General features: G+C 43.0%; 3 protein-coding genes across 4 annotated transcripts in view; 2 read left to right on the forward strand and 1 right to left on the reverse strand.

Moving 5' to 3' along the window:
• The window catches only part of heatr1 (HEAT repeat containing 1), a 19,989-nt gene extending 13,651 nt beyond the window's left edge, over positions 1-6,338 (reverse strand). Inside the window, exons 1-17 of the mRNA XM_015019514.1 lie at positions 6,250-6,338; positions 5,372-5,526; positions 5,074-5,290; positions 4,518-4,659; positions 4,339-4,440; positions 4,105-4,245; positions 3,562-3,773; positions 3,341-3,474; positions 3,179-3,266; positions 2,344-2,563; positions 2,108-2,215; positions 1,910-2,008; positions 1,751-1,836; positions 1,088-1,284; positions 882-1,003; positions 600-797; positions 7-181 (exon numbers count right to left, since the gene is read on the reverse strand). Coding sequence (XP_014875000.1) covers positions 7-181; positions 600-797; positions 882-1,003; positions 1,088-1,284; positions 1,751-1,836; positions 1,910-2,008; positions 2,108-2,215; positions 2,344-2,563; positions 3,179-3,266; positions 3,341-3,474; positions 3,562-3,773; positions 4,105-4,245; positions 4,339-4,440; positions 4,518-4,659; positions 5,074-5,290; positions 5,372-5,513 — 2,383 coding nt within the window. The 5' untranslated portion in view covers positions 5,514-5,526; positions 6,250-6,338. The remainder of the gene's footprint in view (positions 1-6; positions 182-599; positions 798-881; positions 1,004-1,087; positions 1,285-1,750; positions 1,837-1,909; positions 2,009-2,107; positions 2,216-2,343; positions 2,564-3,178; positions 3,267-3,340; positions 3,475-3,561; positions 3,774-4,104; positions 4,246-4,338; positions 4,441-4,517; positions 4,660-5,073; positions 5,291-5,371; positions 5,527-6,249) is intronic.
• Positions 6,339-6,739: 401 nt separating this feature from the next.
• Positions 6,740-15,510, forward strand: LOC106937803 (SUN domain-containing protein 1-like). Of its 2 annotated transcripts, XM_015019508.1 has the most exons (10): positions 6,740-7,056; positions 9,518-9,876; positions 9,956-9,982; positions 10,110-10,298; positions 11,364-11,495; positions 11,748-11,822; positions 13,822-13,885; positions 14,227-14,261; positions 14,485-14,660; positions 15,179-15,510. In XM_015019508.1, exons 2-10 carry the CDS (start codon positions 9,582-9,584, stop codon positions 15,503-15,505), a joined length of 1,320 nt encoding a protein of 439 aa, XP_014874994.1. In that variant the 5' UTR covers positions 6,740-7,056; positions 9,518-9,581; the 3' UTR covers positions 15,506-15,510. The 2 variants fall into 2 exon arrangements, with proteins under 2 accessions (XP_014874994.1, XP_014874995.1); XM_015019509.1 differs by lacking the exons at positions 11,364-11,495; positions 11,748-11,822 and having other exon boundaries at positions 6,741-7,056.
• Positions 15,511-16,044: 534 nt separating this feature from the next.
• LOC106937805 (uncharacterized) overlaps positions 16,045-16,357 on the forward strand; it is a 5,222-nt gene continuing 4,909 nt past the window's right edge. Inside the window, exon 1 of the mRNA XM_015019512.1 lies at positions 16,045-16,050. Within this exon, the coding sequence (XP_014874998.1) occupies positions 16,045-16,050 (6 nt within the window). The remainder of the gene's footprint in view (positions 16,051-16,357) is intronic.

The following is a 16,357-nucleotide window of genomic DNA, read 5'->3' on the forward strand; positions in this document are numbered from 1 at the left end:
TTTTACCTTTAAAGGAGGCGTCATGACACTTGAGAGAGGAGATAAAGTGCCTGAGCAGAGCGATCAGAACCGAGCCGAACTCCCGATCCAGACGCTGCCCCGGCTGCTGCTCGCATCGGCTCAGGTAGACGCCCAGGGCTTCGGAGTAGGTGGGCGGAACCGGGACGGGACACCCGACTTCCTGTGATGTCACAGAGGAGCAAACAGCAGTCTACGTTTCCCACAACAGCAGCAATTTTGTTTTGTTTGCGTCAATGTTTTTAAGATTTTAAAAACAAAAAGTTTTCATAACTCCTCCACTCTCACACTAACAAAATCAAACTTATCAAACTTATAAATCATATAATAAATTGACTGTGCTTCCTTAGTCTTGGTTTGTGTAACTAAAATATTTTTAGCATGGCTTACTAACACCAAACTTGACTGATTTTGTAATGTAGAGGTGGGCTGGTTGACCTTTGATGACCTCTGGAAACATTTATTAATATCTTTAAAACGACAGCGTCACAAATGAAAAGTTTTGCAAAGGTTAACAACGGTGAGGAGAGAGTGGGCCGACTCCGCTCAGCTAACTGGACTTCCTGTGAGCTAGAACTCACCTGGGCGTTGTCGCTCCGGATCACGTCCAGCACGGGGGGCTCCAGCAGCGTGTAGATCCTCTGGGCGGTGAGCAGGTGCTGCGTCTCGCTCAGATCCCCCAGGCTGAGCAGCAGAGTCTGGGTCAGAACCAGGAAGGATGGCCTCCCGCCGAGCCCAGCGCCCCGCTGCTGCTCCGCCAGCAGGACCAGTTTCTCCAGCTGCTCGACACAAACGCATCCGTGAACGTTCCCGTCGGAAAAAGCGGATTCGCGAAGAGCTCCGCGCTCAGATGTGCGACTCACAGCATCCCGTTTTGAGAAGTGCTCCATGCTGGTCAGGTTCTTGGTGAGCGTGGCGACCAGACGCTGGTTGGCCACGCCTACGAAGTCGGGTTGAGCGCTCTTCTTCGTCACCTTCTGGAGCTCTGTTGGGAAGCAAACAAGACGTTTGTCGTTAAAAGTCCAAGAATTTTAAAAACTTTTAAACAGGAAGTTGTCAGGTTGGTCACCTTGAGCCCAGCTCAGAGTGAGGGGGTGCTGGCTGAAGATGGAAGACCGGGCGACGGAGTGGGCGATTCCCACCTCGGACGAGGTGATCACCAGGAAGGGCAACAGCTTCCAGCCCGTTTTCTGCAGAAACTCAGCGTCCCCCTTTCCCAACCGGGCGTCGGACAGCAAACGCACCGCCTCCGTCAGCACAGGCGTCCTGTGGGAGGCGACAGAGTAGAGCTGTAACGATTCATCTAAAAGCTTCTCATAGTTCAAACTTGAGACTGAAAGTGAAGTATAATATAAAATGAATTGTTTACTAATGCCTCAATTTAAATTTGCTTTTTAATTTGTAAAAGTTAGTGTCATCTGTACTTTAGAAAAAAAAAATCATAATTCAAACTTGAGACTAAAAGTGATGTTTGTATCGTACTGTATTTAATAAAAATGTTAATAAAAAATTAAGTGCATTGTTTACTAGTATTTTCTCTACGTTAGCTACAACAGAACGAGACGTTTTTGAATTAAATTACTTGATTAATCGTCAGAATAACTGACAAATTACTCAGTTACTAAACTAATTGTTTACCACAAAGTAATTTGAGTTAAGTGGTCAGCTGTCTGAAGTTTTATAATCCGACAGGGAAACCTTCTGGAGGAATAAATGCGTTTAGTTCACCGACCACTGCTGAGCTGGTGGATGAACTCTTTGCAGCAGGGACAGAAGCCATGACACCACATCCTCTGGGTCCAAAACATCCAGCAGCATCTGCAAAAATAACAACTATAGTGAGTCGGGGCACCACACAGCGGTGGAGCAAAGAGGGACTTATCCCACTTACCTGCAGGACCCTGAGAGCGGCAGTGACCACTTCTGGAACGTCGTCGTTCAGGCGCTCCGCGACGGCGTCTCTCAGGAACGTTTCATCCAAGCTCTGCCGCTGTCCGAAGGAGACGCAAGACGGTGAGGCGTCTAACGGCGGCTGAAGGGCCGCGAAATCCTCCTCGCCGTTTGTTTTTAATACACATTCCAGCCGTACCTGCTCAGACGTGACGATGCTCATCAGATGATCCATGGCCGCCAGTCGGACCGAAGGCTGCGGGTGTTTCAGGCTGAGGAGCAGCGATGTGTCCGAGTCTTCTAAAATCTGACAGAGATCGTCGGACGGGAAGTGAAAACAAGTCTTTCTCTCCGTTGAGAATTAGAAATGATCTACGCTGGTCTGTGTTTTGTTTTTTTTTTTTAAAGAGAAAAACTTAGACTATTTTTTTTTACCTGGAATTTGCCACTGCTCATGGACAGAGTCAGGAACTGGTGGAAGAGACGTTTCTGCTGCGGGTCGCCGCTGTCGATCACATGACCAGCGAGGACGGAGTCCAGCGCTCGGCAGTACCTGGACTCAAACAGTCGGACCACAGGCAGCAGGCGCTGGTCGAGGGCCGACATGTCCTCAGCAGAGCGCTCGGTTTGATTCAGATACGCCTCCAGGACGAGACTGCAGTCGAAACAAAAACAGGTCAAATAATGTTGAGAGTTCTAAAAAATTAGCCCTCCGAGGGGGTCAGGGTCTGATTGAAGAAGTCTCTTCTGGTTCTAAATCTTCCATCTACAGATATGATATCAAACAGATAGTATTTAGTGGAAGCTAATGCTAATGTTCTGTACTAATGTGGTGTTTAATGGAAACTTAAATGATGACATTCTATGACATTAAACAAGAATATTCTGGAGGGATATGACTAACATTTTTCAGTAAAAACTTTTGAAAATTACAATAAGCATATCTTATTTGGAAGGGAAAATATGTTTTTATTATACATGGTAGATATCATGTTCACACCTCCAAACATCTGAAACAAAAAGATTTTCTCATTCAATTATGGGGTAACCGTGGCTCTGTGGGTGGAGCGGTCGCCTTGTAATCGGAAGTTTGTGGGTTCGATTCCAGCTTCATGTTGCATGCCTATATTGGTGTATAAGTGTGTGTCCATTTACCGTTTATATATTGAATTCTTAAAAACAAGTTTGAATATTTAAAGCAGAAAAACAACCCATGACGCTAAAATGCTAAAATGAAAACAGGCAAATAGGATAGGAATAGGAGCCTTACCGAGCCACGGTTCGGTCCAAGTCTTTGGTCATGGGGACAGATTTCATGATGGACTCCAGCACGTTGAGTCTGTCTGCCCCTTTCTCATCTGTTGCAGATATTACCCATTAAACTCTGATCCCAGTTAAGACATGGCTACACCTAAAATTTTCACAGTCTCACCTGAGCTGCTGCAGAACAAACCGCGGACCAGTTGAGGCAGCATGTACCCCAGCAGAGGGCCGACATCATGGCTCTCCGCCATGACCTGCAGCGTGGAAACCAGGCCTGGCATCGAGCACAGACTCTTGAGCGCCCTAAGCACAAAAGCAACACAGAATTAAGGAGAGAGCACACCTGCGCCGAGCACGACAATCAACACCTGAACCACCTCTGATTGGTACCTGGGACTGACAGAGCCCTGCTTCTGGTTCTGCAGCAGCACGATGAGGCAGCCCAGACCCTCCTTGGCCAGAACGGGCTCTTTGCGCAGAGACTTGCTGACGTGCACGGCGAGGCTGTCGACCAGACTGGCCTCCATCACCACCTTCACCGCCAGCTGGCACACGATCATGTAGGTGGCGGCTTTGTAGTCTGACAGGGACGACTTGAGACCCTGAAGAGACGACCAGGCAGCAAACGGGACCGGATCTCAGTTAACCTCTTATTTTTTTTAAACAATGACATCATATCCTGAGACGGTGTGAGTTAGCGAACAGAAGAGCGCCACCTGGTTGAGACCGGATCATTAACACAGGACCACAGTTCCAGTCAGACATTTTCATCCACTTGTAACAGAAACAGATGAATTTATCCATGTTTGGAGCACAAAACGGTCCACATCACAACACTCATGTCAAGAACAAGAGGATGGAAACTTATGCAGCTGTGCTACTTCTTTAAATAAAAGCAGCAAAATTTGACTGTGTGTTCAGTTTTTGTTTTACCATCTGGACATATGGTAGCAGTTTGGCGATGATGGTGTCAGAGATTTTGTCCACAGCATCCAGAGCGGGGACGATGGTGCAGGCGTAGAAAGAGAAGATGACTCGGAGCTGAGAGAAGCTTTCAGAGTGTCCAGAGTAAGCCTGCAGAGGAGAACGGAGACCTGTTAGAGCTCGTCGTATATCGGAAGGGCAAACCTCTGCTCTTTTGGAGGCGATGCGTGTCGGTGAGGTCACCTGGATGGACCGCGTCACCAGGGTGCAGATGAAGTCCATGAAGCTCAGGTCTGAGTAGCAGTGTGTGATCAGAGTCCCTCTAGAGAGTGGCACGCCCGGTTTCTGCAACAATCAAGATGTTTTAAATACGCACAGAGCAGAACCAGAACCAGAGAGCTTGTCGGAGGATGGATCCGGACCTGTAAGCACTGCAGCCAGTTCCAGCGGTTTGTGGCTTCTTTGAGATTCAGCAGCTGCAAGACTCGGACGAACAGGTTGGTGTCGTGGTACGGCAGCGCGCAGGCCAGCAGGCTGTCGGGGTTATACAGCTGGACATGGAAGCTGAACGACACAACGCCAGGCGTGAGTCCAGAATGTCTTAACCTCTACCTCATCAGCAAGTCGATAACGGGTCAGAACCAGGTGTTGGATAAGAACCCGAAGAGTTCCGATCAGAAACTCTGCTGGAAGCTTTAGAGCTTGTAACACTAAACCATATCCCACCCTAAGCTTAAAATTGTGGACTGTACCTTTAAGAGCACCAAAGAGGACCAATCCCGCCAAAAATGCCAATGATTAAGTAAATAAAAACAAATATTTATCTACAGTTTTATTTGTAGATAAACATACAACATCAATGCATTTGTGATGTTGTAAAAGCAACGAAAACTGTAAGAAATTGTTAAAAAGTCACAGTTTGGAGTCTGCTCCAAGGAAAAGACTAACTTAGGTGTGATGTGAAGCAGAGCGACATACCGGTGAACCAGCCACTCAATGCACTTGTGAGCTGGCTTCAGCAGGAAGTATGGGCAGAGCCGCGTGAGGAAGAGCGAGATTCCTGCGTCCAGCTTCTCGTTGACCTCTTTGGACTGGACGCTGCGCTCCAGTGTCATGGAGGCGGGGCTGAACAGGGTGTCGTGGAACTCCAGGAAAGCCGGCTCGATTCCCAGCAGCTCCTCCAGCCCCGTGCAGCCTGGAGAAGAGCGGAGAACAGCGGAGTTGTTAAGAGGGAGAACAGGAAGCGGTTCCGTGTCTGGGTCTGGCTCAGGCTCACCAAGTGCATAGAAAGTGCTCCTGTCCATGGTGGCAGCATCTTTGGGATCAAAGAGCAGCGAGGCGACATCTTTACGTCTCAGCAGGTTGGGATCGCTCTGAGGCAGCGCAAGCTTCTTCAGCTGGAGAGCCAAGGACGTCATGATGGCTTCTGATCTGAAGGAGACACAAACATCATCACACAGACACATAAAACTGAGCTTCAGTTCAACACACTTCATTTGAATGTTTTGGAAGTTGTAGGTCAGTGAATACAAATGCACGCCACACATTTCAGAGTTCATTTTGTAAGAAATAAACACACACACACACCCACACACACACACACACCCACACACACATTTCTTCCACTTCACAACTCCCCTAGTCTAACATTTGATTATCAAGCCAGGAGTGAAACTGACTAGATTTTTCTTTTTTCTTTTTTTTATGTATTCGGAAAGGGGGGGAACAGCTTAGTGGGTTTAGTTCACAGCTGGACGGAAAAAAGAGAAACGTACACCCAATACAATAACGTGTTGACAATCTGAATTTAATTATTAAGCCGGTAACAGGACACTACGACCGTAACTTCACGGTCCAGTTTCACAGTAATCAGACATGATTTTAGAACAGCGCGTTTAATAAATCAAATAATTCTCTCAACTACGTCTGAAGCATTTCTAATCAGTAAAATAATAATCCGTTTAATTCTGTATAGCTCGGTATAAACACGGAAAGAAGCATGCGGTCCTTACTGTCTGTTTATCTCCGGACTGTAAATAATAACTTATCACTTTAACCAGCGTTGTGGGATATAAAAGTTACCTGTTGTCAGATAAACTAAAACACACACTGACAACATATATCAAAAAACTTTACGGACATATCCGCACCTACCTAAGCGACAAGGAGCCCCTAAAACACACACGTGCAACCGTGTCTGCGCCGCCGGAAACGTCTCTCTACATCCGGTTCACCACGCTGACAAAGTTTGATGGAAAGATGGCTCACTCCAAACAAATACTATCTTCGTCTGAGGCTTTTACGAGTAGAGATTAACTCACGCTTTTTGTTTACTCCCAGCAACATATAACCTATATTATGTATATTTTATACACATTATTTATATGTAACATTTCCTTGACCTTCATAAAATGTTCCATAGTTTGTCAGGAACAGTGTCTCGATAACAACTGATGTAATGGTTTACGAAGTGTTAAATTTCATAAAGATAACGTCTTCTTTAGTGTAAAACGTGCATAATAGTAACATTAAATGGTAATGTTCTGCACTGACCACATATTCTTAAGATTTAAATCTTTAATAAACGCTATAGATGTGATTTGCTCGCCTGGGTAATTTCAATAGGTGTGAGCTATCTTCAGGTTTATATATGATCTTCGGGTATCCCTGGAGCTGATACTGTATCCTGGCACACGGGGGCGATGATAAGACTCGTAGTTATAAAAACAGCAGCTTTTACGGTGCCGAATCGATGACTGACTGAGTTAAATTCACTGTCATCTCATATTTTCAGATGGTTCGTCCTGAAAACGGACTTTAGCAGCACATTTGACCAGTCCGAGTTCTAACCGCTATTCATTTGTTATGAAAATCTGTTTTCTCCGGTTAGGGTTTAGCTAGCAGCCGTTCTGGTCCGCTCAGTTTTCGTTTTTTTCCGAAAGTTGCGTGGCTCTGTTGAAGGTAAAACTTTTCTGTCGCTTTATTTTAATTTTATTTTGTAAGAACCTTATATGTTTTGTGTTAATTTTCTTTACTGTCTGCCCGCAAAAGCAAAAGGGCTAATATTGTCTAACAGTTTGTTTTTCGCGGGGCTCCGCCCTCTTCTAGATATGATTGGCTCGTTTCAACATCAGTTTCCCGTTCTCCACGCTGATTGGCTGGAAAATGGCCGTTTTGATTAAATCACCTTGTGTCGGTTTAATTTACAGAGGGGAAAAAAAACACAAATGTCTAAAATAGAACTTATAAATATTTCAGAGATACATGGGTAATAACGATCCAGCCTGATCATTACTTTAAAAGTTGATATATACTTTTCACAGAAAACTTACTACTTGTAATTTAGAGACTCATGTCAAATAATCAATTTAAATCTTAATTTTTTTTAAAATCATCAGCGAAACCTATTTAGGAAAAAAAATCTCTGGAACCAAAAATCCTATAAACAGGCACTCCATTTTTTTCACCTTTTTTATCAGAGCAATGAATGTTGTCCAATCTTTGGCTCCAGGATTTTAACAATCATTTCTAATGTGAGAGTTAAAACATACATTGAGGCCTTTTTTTTTTAGAGAACATGGTATTTTTTAAATTAATTTTCTTAAATTCTACAAACCTTTTTAATGTTAATTTCTACCCTAGTATTCGAGATTATTTTTCCATTCTTTTAGACAAGATTCAAGAGTAATTATTTTACTTGGGTCATTTGTTTGTAGTTTTTACTTGAATGATTTTCCTTTAACTTTTATGCAAGTTTACCCGCTCATTCCTCATTTTTCTTCTTCTTTGCAGTTTTTTTTTGTAACTTTATTGATTTATTGGGTTCAGCATCAAAGAGAAAATAAGACAATTGATGTTTAGCAATTATTTCTGCTCATTTTGTTTTGTTTAACTTGAGTGACAAGTTAAATGTCAGTTGAGTGACATTTAACTTGTCACATATAATATATCGTCATATTATTATTAGCTGTCCAGTTTTCAGCTCCTGACTCAGTGCTCTATAATTTTTCTTGTTGTGATCCAGGCTCATCTTTTGAAGTGGTCATAATTGATGGTTCTAGAGACTTCCCGGAGGTCTTTTAAAGTTTTTCTTTGGGCTTCAGCTGCTTTTTCACTCAGGCTTTCCCTGTTGGACTCCTTCCACCTGACCTGTGTGTGTTTGTGGGCGGAGTCTAATAAGCTGAACGGCCCCTGACAGGTCCAGGAAGTGTTTGGCAGGTTAAAGGCGAAGTTGACCCGCTGCAGCACACGCAGCATGTCATTATTTATCTGTGTGGTTCTGTGATGTGCGAGCTGCGATGTGTATATGCACGTCTCTTATAATGGGGGAGGAAGACGAAGAGCTGCAGAGCTGGGGCTGGACTAACCTGTGTGTATCCTCCACTCATGTGTGTCTGTATGTAGGTCAGAGTGTGAGATCAGCTTGAAGGGATTTGTTGTAGCCAGGCCGAGGCTGATCGGTGCTCGAACCCAGTCTCTGATCAGAACTGCTGAGGGTGTTTGTTTTTGAAAATACCACGATCAGATTTTCAGATTAAAGGTGTTCAGATGCAGCACAAAACATGCCTGTAAACTCTGAGAGTCTGGTGTCAAAGAGACTCAGCTTTTCTGACTGGTAAATTATCTGTAAATATTCACACAGAAGCAGCAGGAGTAAACCAAGCCATTAAAACAATAAAACATTTGTTTTATTACTTCACACACAAGCGCATATGACAGGATAACTTTATAGTTAATATTTAAAATCATTTAAAATTAATTACAGAATGTATGCAGTTGATATAAATGAAGGTGTTTGAAATCATGATTTTTTTCTTTTTAATTTAATCTTTTTAATCAGTTATTTAAAATTCACTAGTGATTTTTAGTTTTCTTTTAAGTAAAAAGTGTTTTCGTTCAGTTAAGATGACAACTGGTGGGTGATGTGGACTTTGAAATGTATTCTGATATTTTCTGGTACATTTATTTGTGATAATGAAAATTATGATTTAAAATAACTGCTGTGACTGCATGGCACCACAAACGTAAATACTCTCTTAAAAACATTCCCCATTTGAAATTAGTTTCTTTAGGACAGCACTTACGAGCTACACTTGGGGCAAAATGAGATTTATATAATTAAACTACACAGTGCATTTAATTGTCTTTTTGAATTCACCGCTGTTTATTGATGCTTTTTTGGAACAAACAGTAAAAATGGTAAGAGTAACATTTGCAATACTATTATCCTTTTTTAAATTCAACATTATTTGAAGTTCATCAAGACGATAAACCGAAATTCGTCACGATAAGCGATACGATAAATGGCCGCCACGTCACAGAGCTGCTCCTTCTTTAGCTTGAGTTTTCAATCATCGTTCTGATTCCTGTTTCCAGTTGCCAGACCACCTCTCTTGACTCATTCTACCTTTTTCCTCCTCAGCTCCTGCTACTATTCCTCATCGCCGTCGGACTCCGAGCAGGAGCAGCGGACCCCTTCCTCCCTCATGTCCAGGCGCAGCCTGCGGCTCGACGGTGGCCTACTGGACCGCCGCCCTCCGCCTAGCGGCAGCGCCTCCCTCGTCGTGGGAGGAGCCCTCTGGAGGAGCGGCGGGCCCCGTCGCTCCCAGCGGCACTCGGCCTCCTGCTCAGAGTCGCTCCTCGTCGGCTCTCCTCAGAAAGCCGTCAGCCAGTTCCTCCACAACAGCAGCGTCAACAGCGTGGCGTCTGATGCCTCCCTGATCTCCTCCCTGCTGGACGAGTCCTCCATCCAGGAGAGCACGCTGGTCGAAACCTTCTGGGGTAATCCCGCTGCCTCCTCTTTGACGGCTTAATCATCATAAACCTGGATCGCGTTTAATTCTCTGCTCCTCCTTCTCAGGTTTGGACCAGGATGCAGATCCGAGAGGTAGGTTCCTGCTTGGATCAGAAACGCAAACTTCCTTCATCATTTGAGCTTGAGATGCAAAAACAGATTAATCTCTGCTGAAACAAAGTTGCTGCTGGCTCATCTGGCATGTCTCTCTGTTTCTCAGAAAGCACCATCATAGCCAGTGAGAGCAGCACTCTGATTGGTTCAGACAGTGTTTGTGCCAAACACTCTGACCAGGCGCTCAGCAGGGTTTGCTGTAAAGACTGCGACGGTCCAAGTGTGCCAAAGACCAACAAGGAAACCAAGACGGAAACCTCCACCATCTACTACAGAGGCCGCAAGAGCAGGGAAGGTGAGGGGCTTCCTCTTCATGCAATATTTGATTTTACTTGAAGTAGTTGTCGCATTCTCATTTAAAATAAATTGGGTAGCGAGTATTTGAAGTTTGTTTATATAGCACCATTCACGGAAAAAAAAAATCACACATGCAAATATTAAAACATTTGCATAACAGTGTCTTTAGATGGAATTTAAATAAATCCAGACTCGAGTCAAAGTATCAAAATCAAATCATTCTACAGTTTAGGTGCAGCAGCCCTGTAGCTTTATATCTGGTCCTTGGAAATAAAACTATATTTTTATAGAAAGCCCTTTGGCTTAAGCTGGAGTTACTTTATTTAAACCCTGGAAGTTAAAGTCAGGATTTAAAAATGAATACTTAACAGTAAAGTTAACAGGTACCAGTTCAACACGTGCGTAGGTTTGTGACAGTAACACGTTGTGATGGTAACAGCATTATTCAATCACCAGTAATGTTGTTTTGAGGCAACTTTCAAGTAATATTTTGATAATGACATAATGATGCAAGTTTGCCCTCTGACAGACCAATAAACTTTGATTTTTGTAAATAACACCAAACACTGAAACTGGATTGGATATTTTAAATATACAAAACAAAACGCAACCAAAAATAACAAATAGACCTGAAATTAAAAACCACTCATTGCCAAAACCATGAATAAAATATATTTATTTACGGTTTGTCTCTTTGAAAAATATTAATCTTCACCATGGTAATTATTTAGCTCTTTTTAATTTATCATGCAGTTAATGAATTGCTTATTGCGACAGGCGTTGGTACAAGTTGATCAGGTGGAATTTTCATCCATGTTCTGTTTAAACACTCTTCGTTTAGAAACTCCTCTGTGTTTAAAATTGGAGACTTTTTCCATAGTGATTTTCCCCTTTTTGACACTGAAGCCTCTGAAGGTTTGGAGTAAATTGTGTTGCTGCAGCGCTTTCGTGTTTTGTATAAATCGTTATGCAAATCGGTTTCCTGAATTGCTGCTGTGAGGAAGGCTGAATCGACGACGCCTCAGGACTCCCCGCTTCATCTTTTTTGACTCGGCTTTTCCAGATGTGCTACAGCTGTGGCTGAACTCCTCCCTGCTGTTTGTCAGCAGAGCCGCAGCCTGCTGCGCATCTGCGCTGCAGCTCACCTGGCGGGCCTTCCAGCCCTCCTCACGTTCACAGCCCATCAGGGGTGGAGGTAAAGAATGCGTGAAGGTGGTGGGTCTCGCAGGTCTGCTCCTCCTCTTCCTCACCTATTCTGGTGTTCAGCCGGTGGAGGGGGTGGAAACACTTGGCCTACTCTAAAACCCAACAAATCACTCAGCTCAGACATTCACTTTGGCTGTTTCCCCGGTGAAATGCAAATCGTGGCTACACCTGCAGCCACTCCCGACCTCTGAAGACGCACACGTCGTTGACGTCTCTGAGGTCCCTGTTCACTGTGCTGCAGCTCGGTCCAGGGACAGCGGAGTCATGGCTCTGAAGGAAGCCAGCCCGGAGGAGCTTCATCCCGTCGGATCGCTGTGTGAGTCAAACGGGTCCGAGCACCTGCAGCTGCGGGATCACGCGCATTCAAAAAGGTTCTCTGTTAAACTCTGCAGGATGTCACGCAGTCAGAATAAGAGATCTGCAAGAATCAACTGTTCTGGAAGCTAAATGCTACAGAGTAGTTTTAATAGAGAGAAAAACCTATCTGTACAACCACTTGGCAGTTTCACTTTAAACCAAAGTCCAAAGTGGAATGCTTGAATTGTTTCAGATGAGATCTTATGCTAACAGTCACTGTTTTCATTCACTCCATAAATGATCCAGACATTTTGTAATTTCTTCTGAAAAAATTTTTTTGAGGGTTTCGTGATTTATAACAATCAACATCTTTCTGGCTCACCACTCTTCTTTGCAGAAGTTGAGGAGTTTGTTTATTTTTTTTATTTCCTGTAAAATTTTATTGTGTGTTTGGAGTTGCAGTTCTGTTGGCACACCCAGACGATAAGCTGTATTTAAATATGTCAATCGCAGGTCTTAAATTTTATTGTGGCAGGACTATTTAGTCTCATGCTCTATGTAGTTTACTCCCCCTCCCCACTACATTCTGTGACTAGCTAAGCTAACTAGCGAGGGTAATGCTAGCTCACATTTACATTCATTATGGGTAAGTGCTAATTTATGTTCGTCTTCACCATTGGTTCACATCCGTTGTCAACCCATGTAATTTATTTTTACGCAATTTTCCATCATTTCCGTCGTGATGGAGTTCTTAAATCCCCATTCATAATGGTCTTAAAAAGTCTTAAATTTGAGTCTGTGAAACCTGCATTAATCCTGAAAAGATTCTGCTCCAAAATACAAAAAAAAACCAAGGTTGGTCAGAGTCAATTTAAGACCCTTAAGCCATGCAACACTGAAATGATGTAGGATGCGGTACTACTTTCAAATCTATAACTTCAACTCCAATAAAAGATTAGATGGTTGAAAGTTGGACACAGTTGGGCGTTCCAGCAGGTCAATGGTCACAAACGCACACCTGGGCTGGCTTTGGAATAAATAAAGCAGGCTGACATTAGCTTCTGAAATGGCCTAATCAAAGCTCCAGCATTACCCCTGCTGAATAATAGAAAAACGACAGTAAATTTAAACTTCTCTATAAAGTTCTTGTTTTTGAGAATTATTGCAGCTCCATGTTGGATAAAAGAACCGCACTAATAGGTCATTAAAATGCCAAATAACATTTCGCCGTGTTTGTGGTTTTAACACGGTGTCGACATCAACAGGTGACGACTGTAAAGAGAAGCAGCGCTCCCAGCTGGACATCTCCTCCTCTTCGTCGTCCTCCTCCTCCTCTTGGTCTACCAATCTGTTGGAGTTCATGTGCAGCGCTGCAGTTTTCACAGGTTCACTCAGTAAAACCCGCAGCGGGCGCTGCAGACGACGTTCAGAGCAGCTGCTCAAACAGGAACGCGGTTTCTGATTTATTAATTAACAAACGTTTCCGTTTAAGCAGTTGCAGCTGACGCAGCCAGAGTATTTCTATGAAAGCGTCCTAATCTCTGATTATCGCTCTGATTCAGTTTGACTAACGTTTGCCTCTGCAGCTGCAGCTCTGTGGCTTCTTTCCCAGCTGGTTTTCTCTGCTTTGCTGAGAGGCGGACACTCTGCAGGTTACAGTCGCCATGTGTGCTGTTTGCTTCCCTAGCTAGATGTCTGTAGGTGGTGCTAGAAGACCCCGACTCTGATCTCCCTTGTAGTGGTCCTGCGGTGTATGTGTGTTTTGAAATAAGATGCACCAGAATCAGACTTTGGATCAGTTTCCACCTCTCAAACATCAACCACATTTACACAACTTGAATTGCAGTAAAGAAGATTAAAATCTTTCATAATTGCAACAATTGAAGAGCTTTTTGTAGACGTTGCTGGTTGAAGTTTGTGCATCTTGTTTTAAGCGTTTAGCAGAATGTTATTGACGTTTGAATCTCGTCTCATTTAACTCGACCTGCAGCTGATCCTGGATCTGTTTGTGTCCTCAGGCTGCATGTTCAGATGGATCAACAGACAATGGAGTCACATGAGCTCGTCCTCCCGCCTAAGCAAGTAAGATGTTTGTTTGCATCCCACCAGCATCTAGAGAACTTTGATTAAACCATAAGTGTTTCTTCTTCTATTCTGTTTAAGCGAATTCTGAAGATCATAAAACTCGATGTTAAATCTAGTAGTTTTTGTTTGGTTGGCTAATCGTGGGTCCATAATTTCCTGTTAAAAAAACAATATAGTGTATGGTGACAAACTGAAAGTTCCAGGAAAAATGTATTGTCATGTCATTGTTTCTTTTTCAGAATTAAAAACGTGTTTTTCTCTAATAATATTCATCCACAAACTACAATTTAAGATCAGACTGAGCTGATTTGAAATGTTTTGTCTTGTTTTCTCCCCAGACTCTTCATCGTACTCCTGCTCCTCCTCCTCTTCAGTAAGTTGTACTTTAAGGAAATTCAGATTCAGCTGCTGCTTAAATAATTGTCCCATTTCTCCTGAAAAAGAAAAAGAAATGGGGGATTTGGTGTGAATCAAGCACATCTTCGTTTTCTTAGCATCACAATTGTTTTTAGGGTAGTTCTTGCTTTCCTTGGAGCTGAACACGAATAAGGATAAGGAACCAGAAAAAAATACTGCTTCCATGTTTTTCCCATCAGGTTTGTCGTGGTACCGTCCAGCTGGTATCTACTCGCTCCTTTTGGGGATCAACATTGCGGATATTCCAGGTCTGTCCTCAGTCCGCAGCTTCTTGCCACTTCAGAGCCAGTCAGCAGAGGGCGCTGCAGAGGAGTTGGTCCAGAGTCACTCTCTGTCAGCTGAAATGCTACCACAGGTATCTGCTCAGGAAAGAAAAACAATCCTAATTTTCAACTTAGGAATGCAAACAAGTAATTTATTTACTATTAATTATCAGGTAATGATTTTAAATTAAACTTGGATCCATTTTATTAACTAATGTCCACTTAGAGATTTTTGTGTTGTAGTTTGGCCTCCATCCAGAAGAGGGTGCCGCCGGTCGTTCTTAATCAGTCAGTTCACACAGGAATAAAGATGGCGGGGGCATACCAGAATGGGAAAGAGAAACGGTCTAAACAGAGTCTGGTGTGAGATGCACAATGCTCTTTATGCAGATTTGTTTTGAAATATAAACACTCGAGGAGCAGCGTCAACTTCGGTCGGTCGGTCCTCTTGATACAAGAGAAACTCAGGATTTTAAGAATATGGACGCTTATTGATTAATAATTAGTTGATTGATAAAATCAGTTAACTTCAGATCAACTCATTAATCCATAACTTGTGTCCCTTCAGCTTTTAAAGTAGACCTCTGTGTTCGGTCATATTTTCTACCAGGAGGCTCCGTCACCAGCTCCACCAGCAGGGATGGATTCTGAGCAGCTTGCTCAGATGGAGCAGAGTCTGAGGGCGCTGTGGGAGGGGATGGAGGCTGCAGGGCGACGGGCGGAGGAGAGTCACAAGGAGCTGCTTCAGCTCTACACCGACCTCCGTCAGCAGGCGTCCGGGCCCCAGCGCAGCGAGTACGACATGGAGCTGTGGATGAGGGGCCTGATGGAGCAGCAGCTGTCTCTGCTACGAAGACGACTCAACGAAGAGAGACGGCTGAGGGAGCAGGTTGGAAACGCCACCTCCAATAACCAGTTTAACATTTCTGCTGATTGAAAAGATTCATCGTATTTTGGATTTATGGCTGGACGATAAATCGACTTTTATCAATTTAATCAAACTTCTGGTTTTTGAAGATTTTAATTTTTAGAAAATCCGATTTTTTTTTATTTTATTTATTTATTTTTTTACCAATGCACTTCATGGGTTTTCATCGTTCTGAGTGATGAAAACCACTCCAAAAGCCACCATCTTGTTTGGCAATCTGGTTTTGAAGCTTCTAATTACTTGGACTTTGAATTGAGGTCAACACTATGACCTGAATTCATACTGTTGAATTAACCTGATGGTTAAGATTTTTTTCATACTAATTGTACTATTACAAGAACACAGTTGTAGTAATACGAGAAGTCACAATATTACCAATTCTACTGGATGTTCTTCCAGTAGAATTGCATCTTTATTCTGCTAATATTACAACTGTGTTCTCGTTACTAAACAAAGATCCTTGTAGCCATGCCCTCATACTCCATTAATACAATTGGACTTTTTGACAATGTTTTCTCTCATTTGTAACTTTTTTTTTTTAGAAAAGAATGAGGGTGAAAAAAAAAGTTGGTTAAAATCTAATCTGGCATGAGAAAAATGTGATTTTTATTTCTAAGTCATATCGCCCAGCTCTGTTTGAACTGTATCACTTGTGTCTCTGATGACTAAAATCCGAAGAGATTTTAGGAGTTTTTTTAAGTTTCCATGATTTCTGACAGTGAACATAGTCTTTAGATTTATCATTCAATAAAATATAAACATTTCACACAGACTAAGACTGAAGCCTTCAGAATGAAGACCTGAAACTGAGTTTTCCTGTGTGTGTGTGTGTGTGTGTGTGTGTGTGTGTGTGTGTGTGTG

Source organism: Poecilia latipinna, unplaced genomic scaffold (genome assembly GCF_001443285.1).
Source record: "Poecilia latipinna isolate Pla-1442-1.1 unplaced genomic scaffold, P_latipinna-1.0 Scaffold2441, whole genome shotgun sequence".
Lineage (NCBI taxonomy): Eukaryota > Metazoa > Chordata > Actinopteri > Cyprinodontiformes > Poeciliidae > Poecilia > Poecilia latipinna.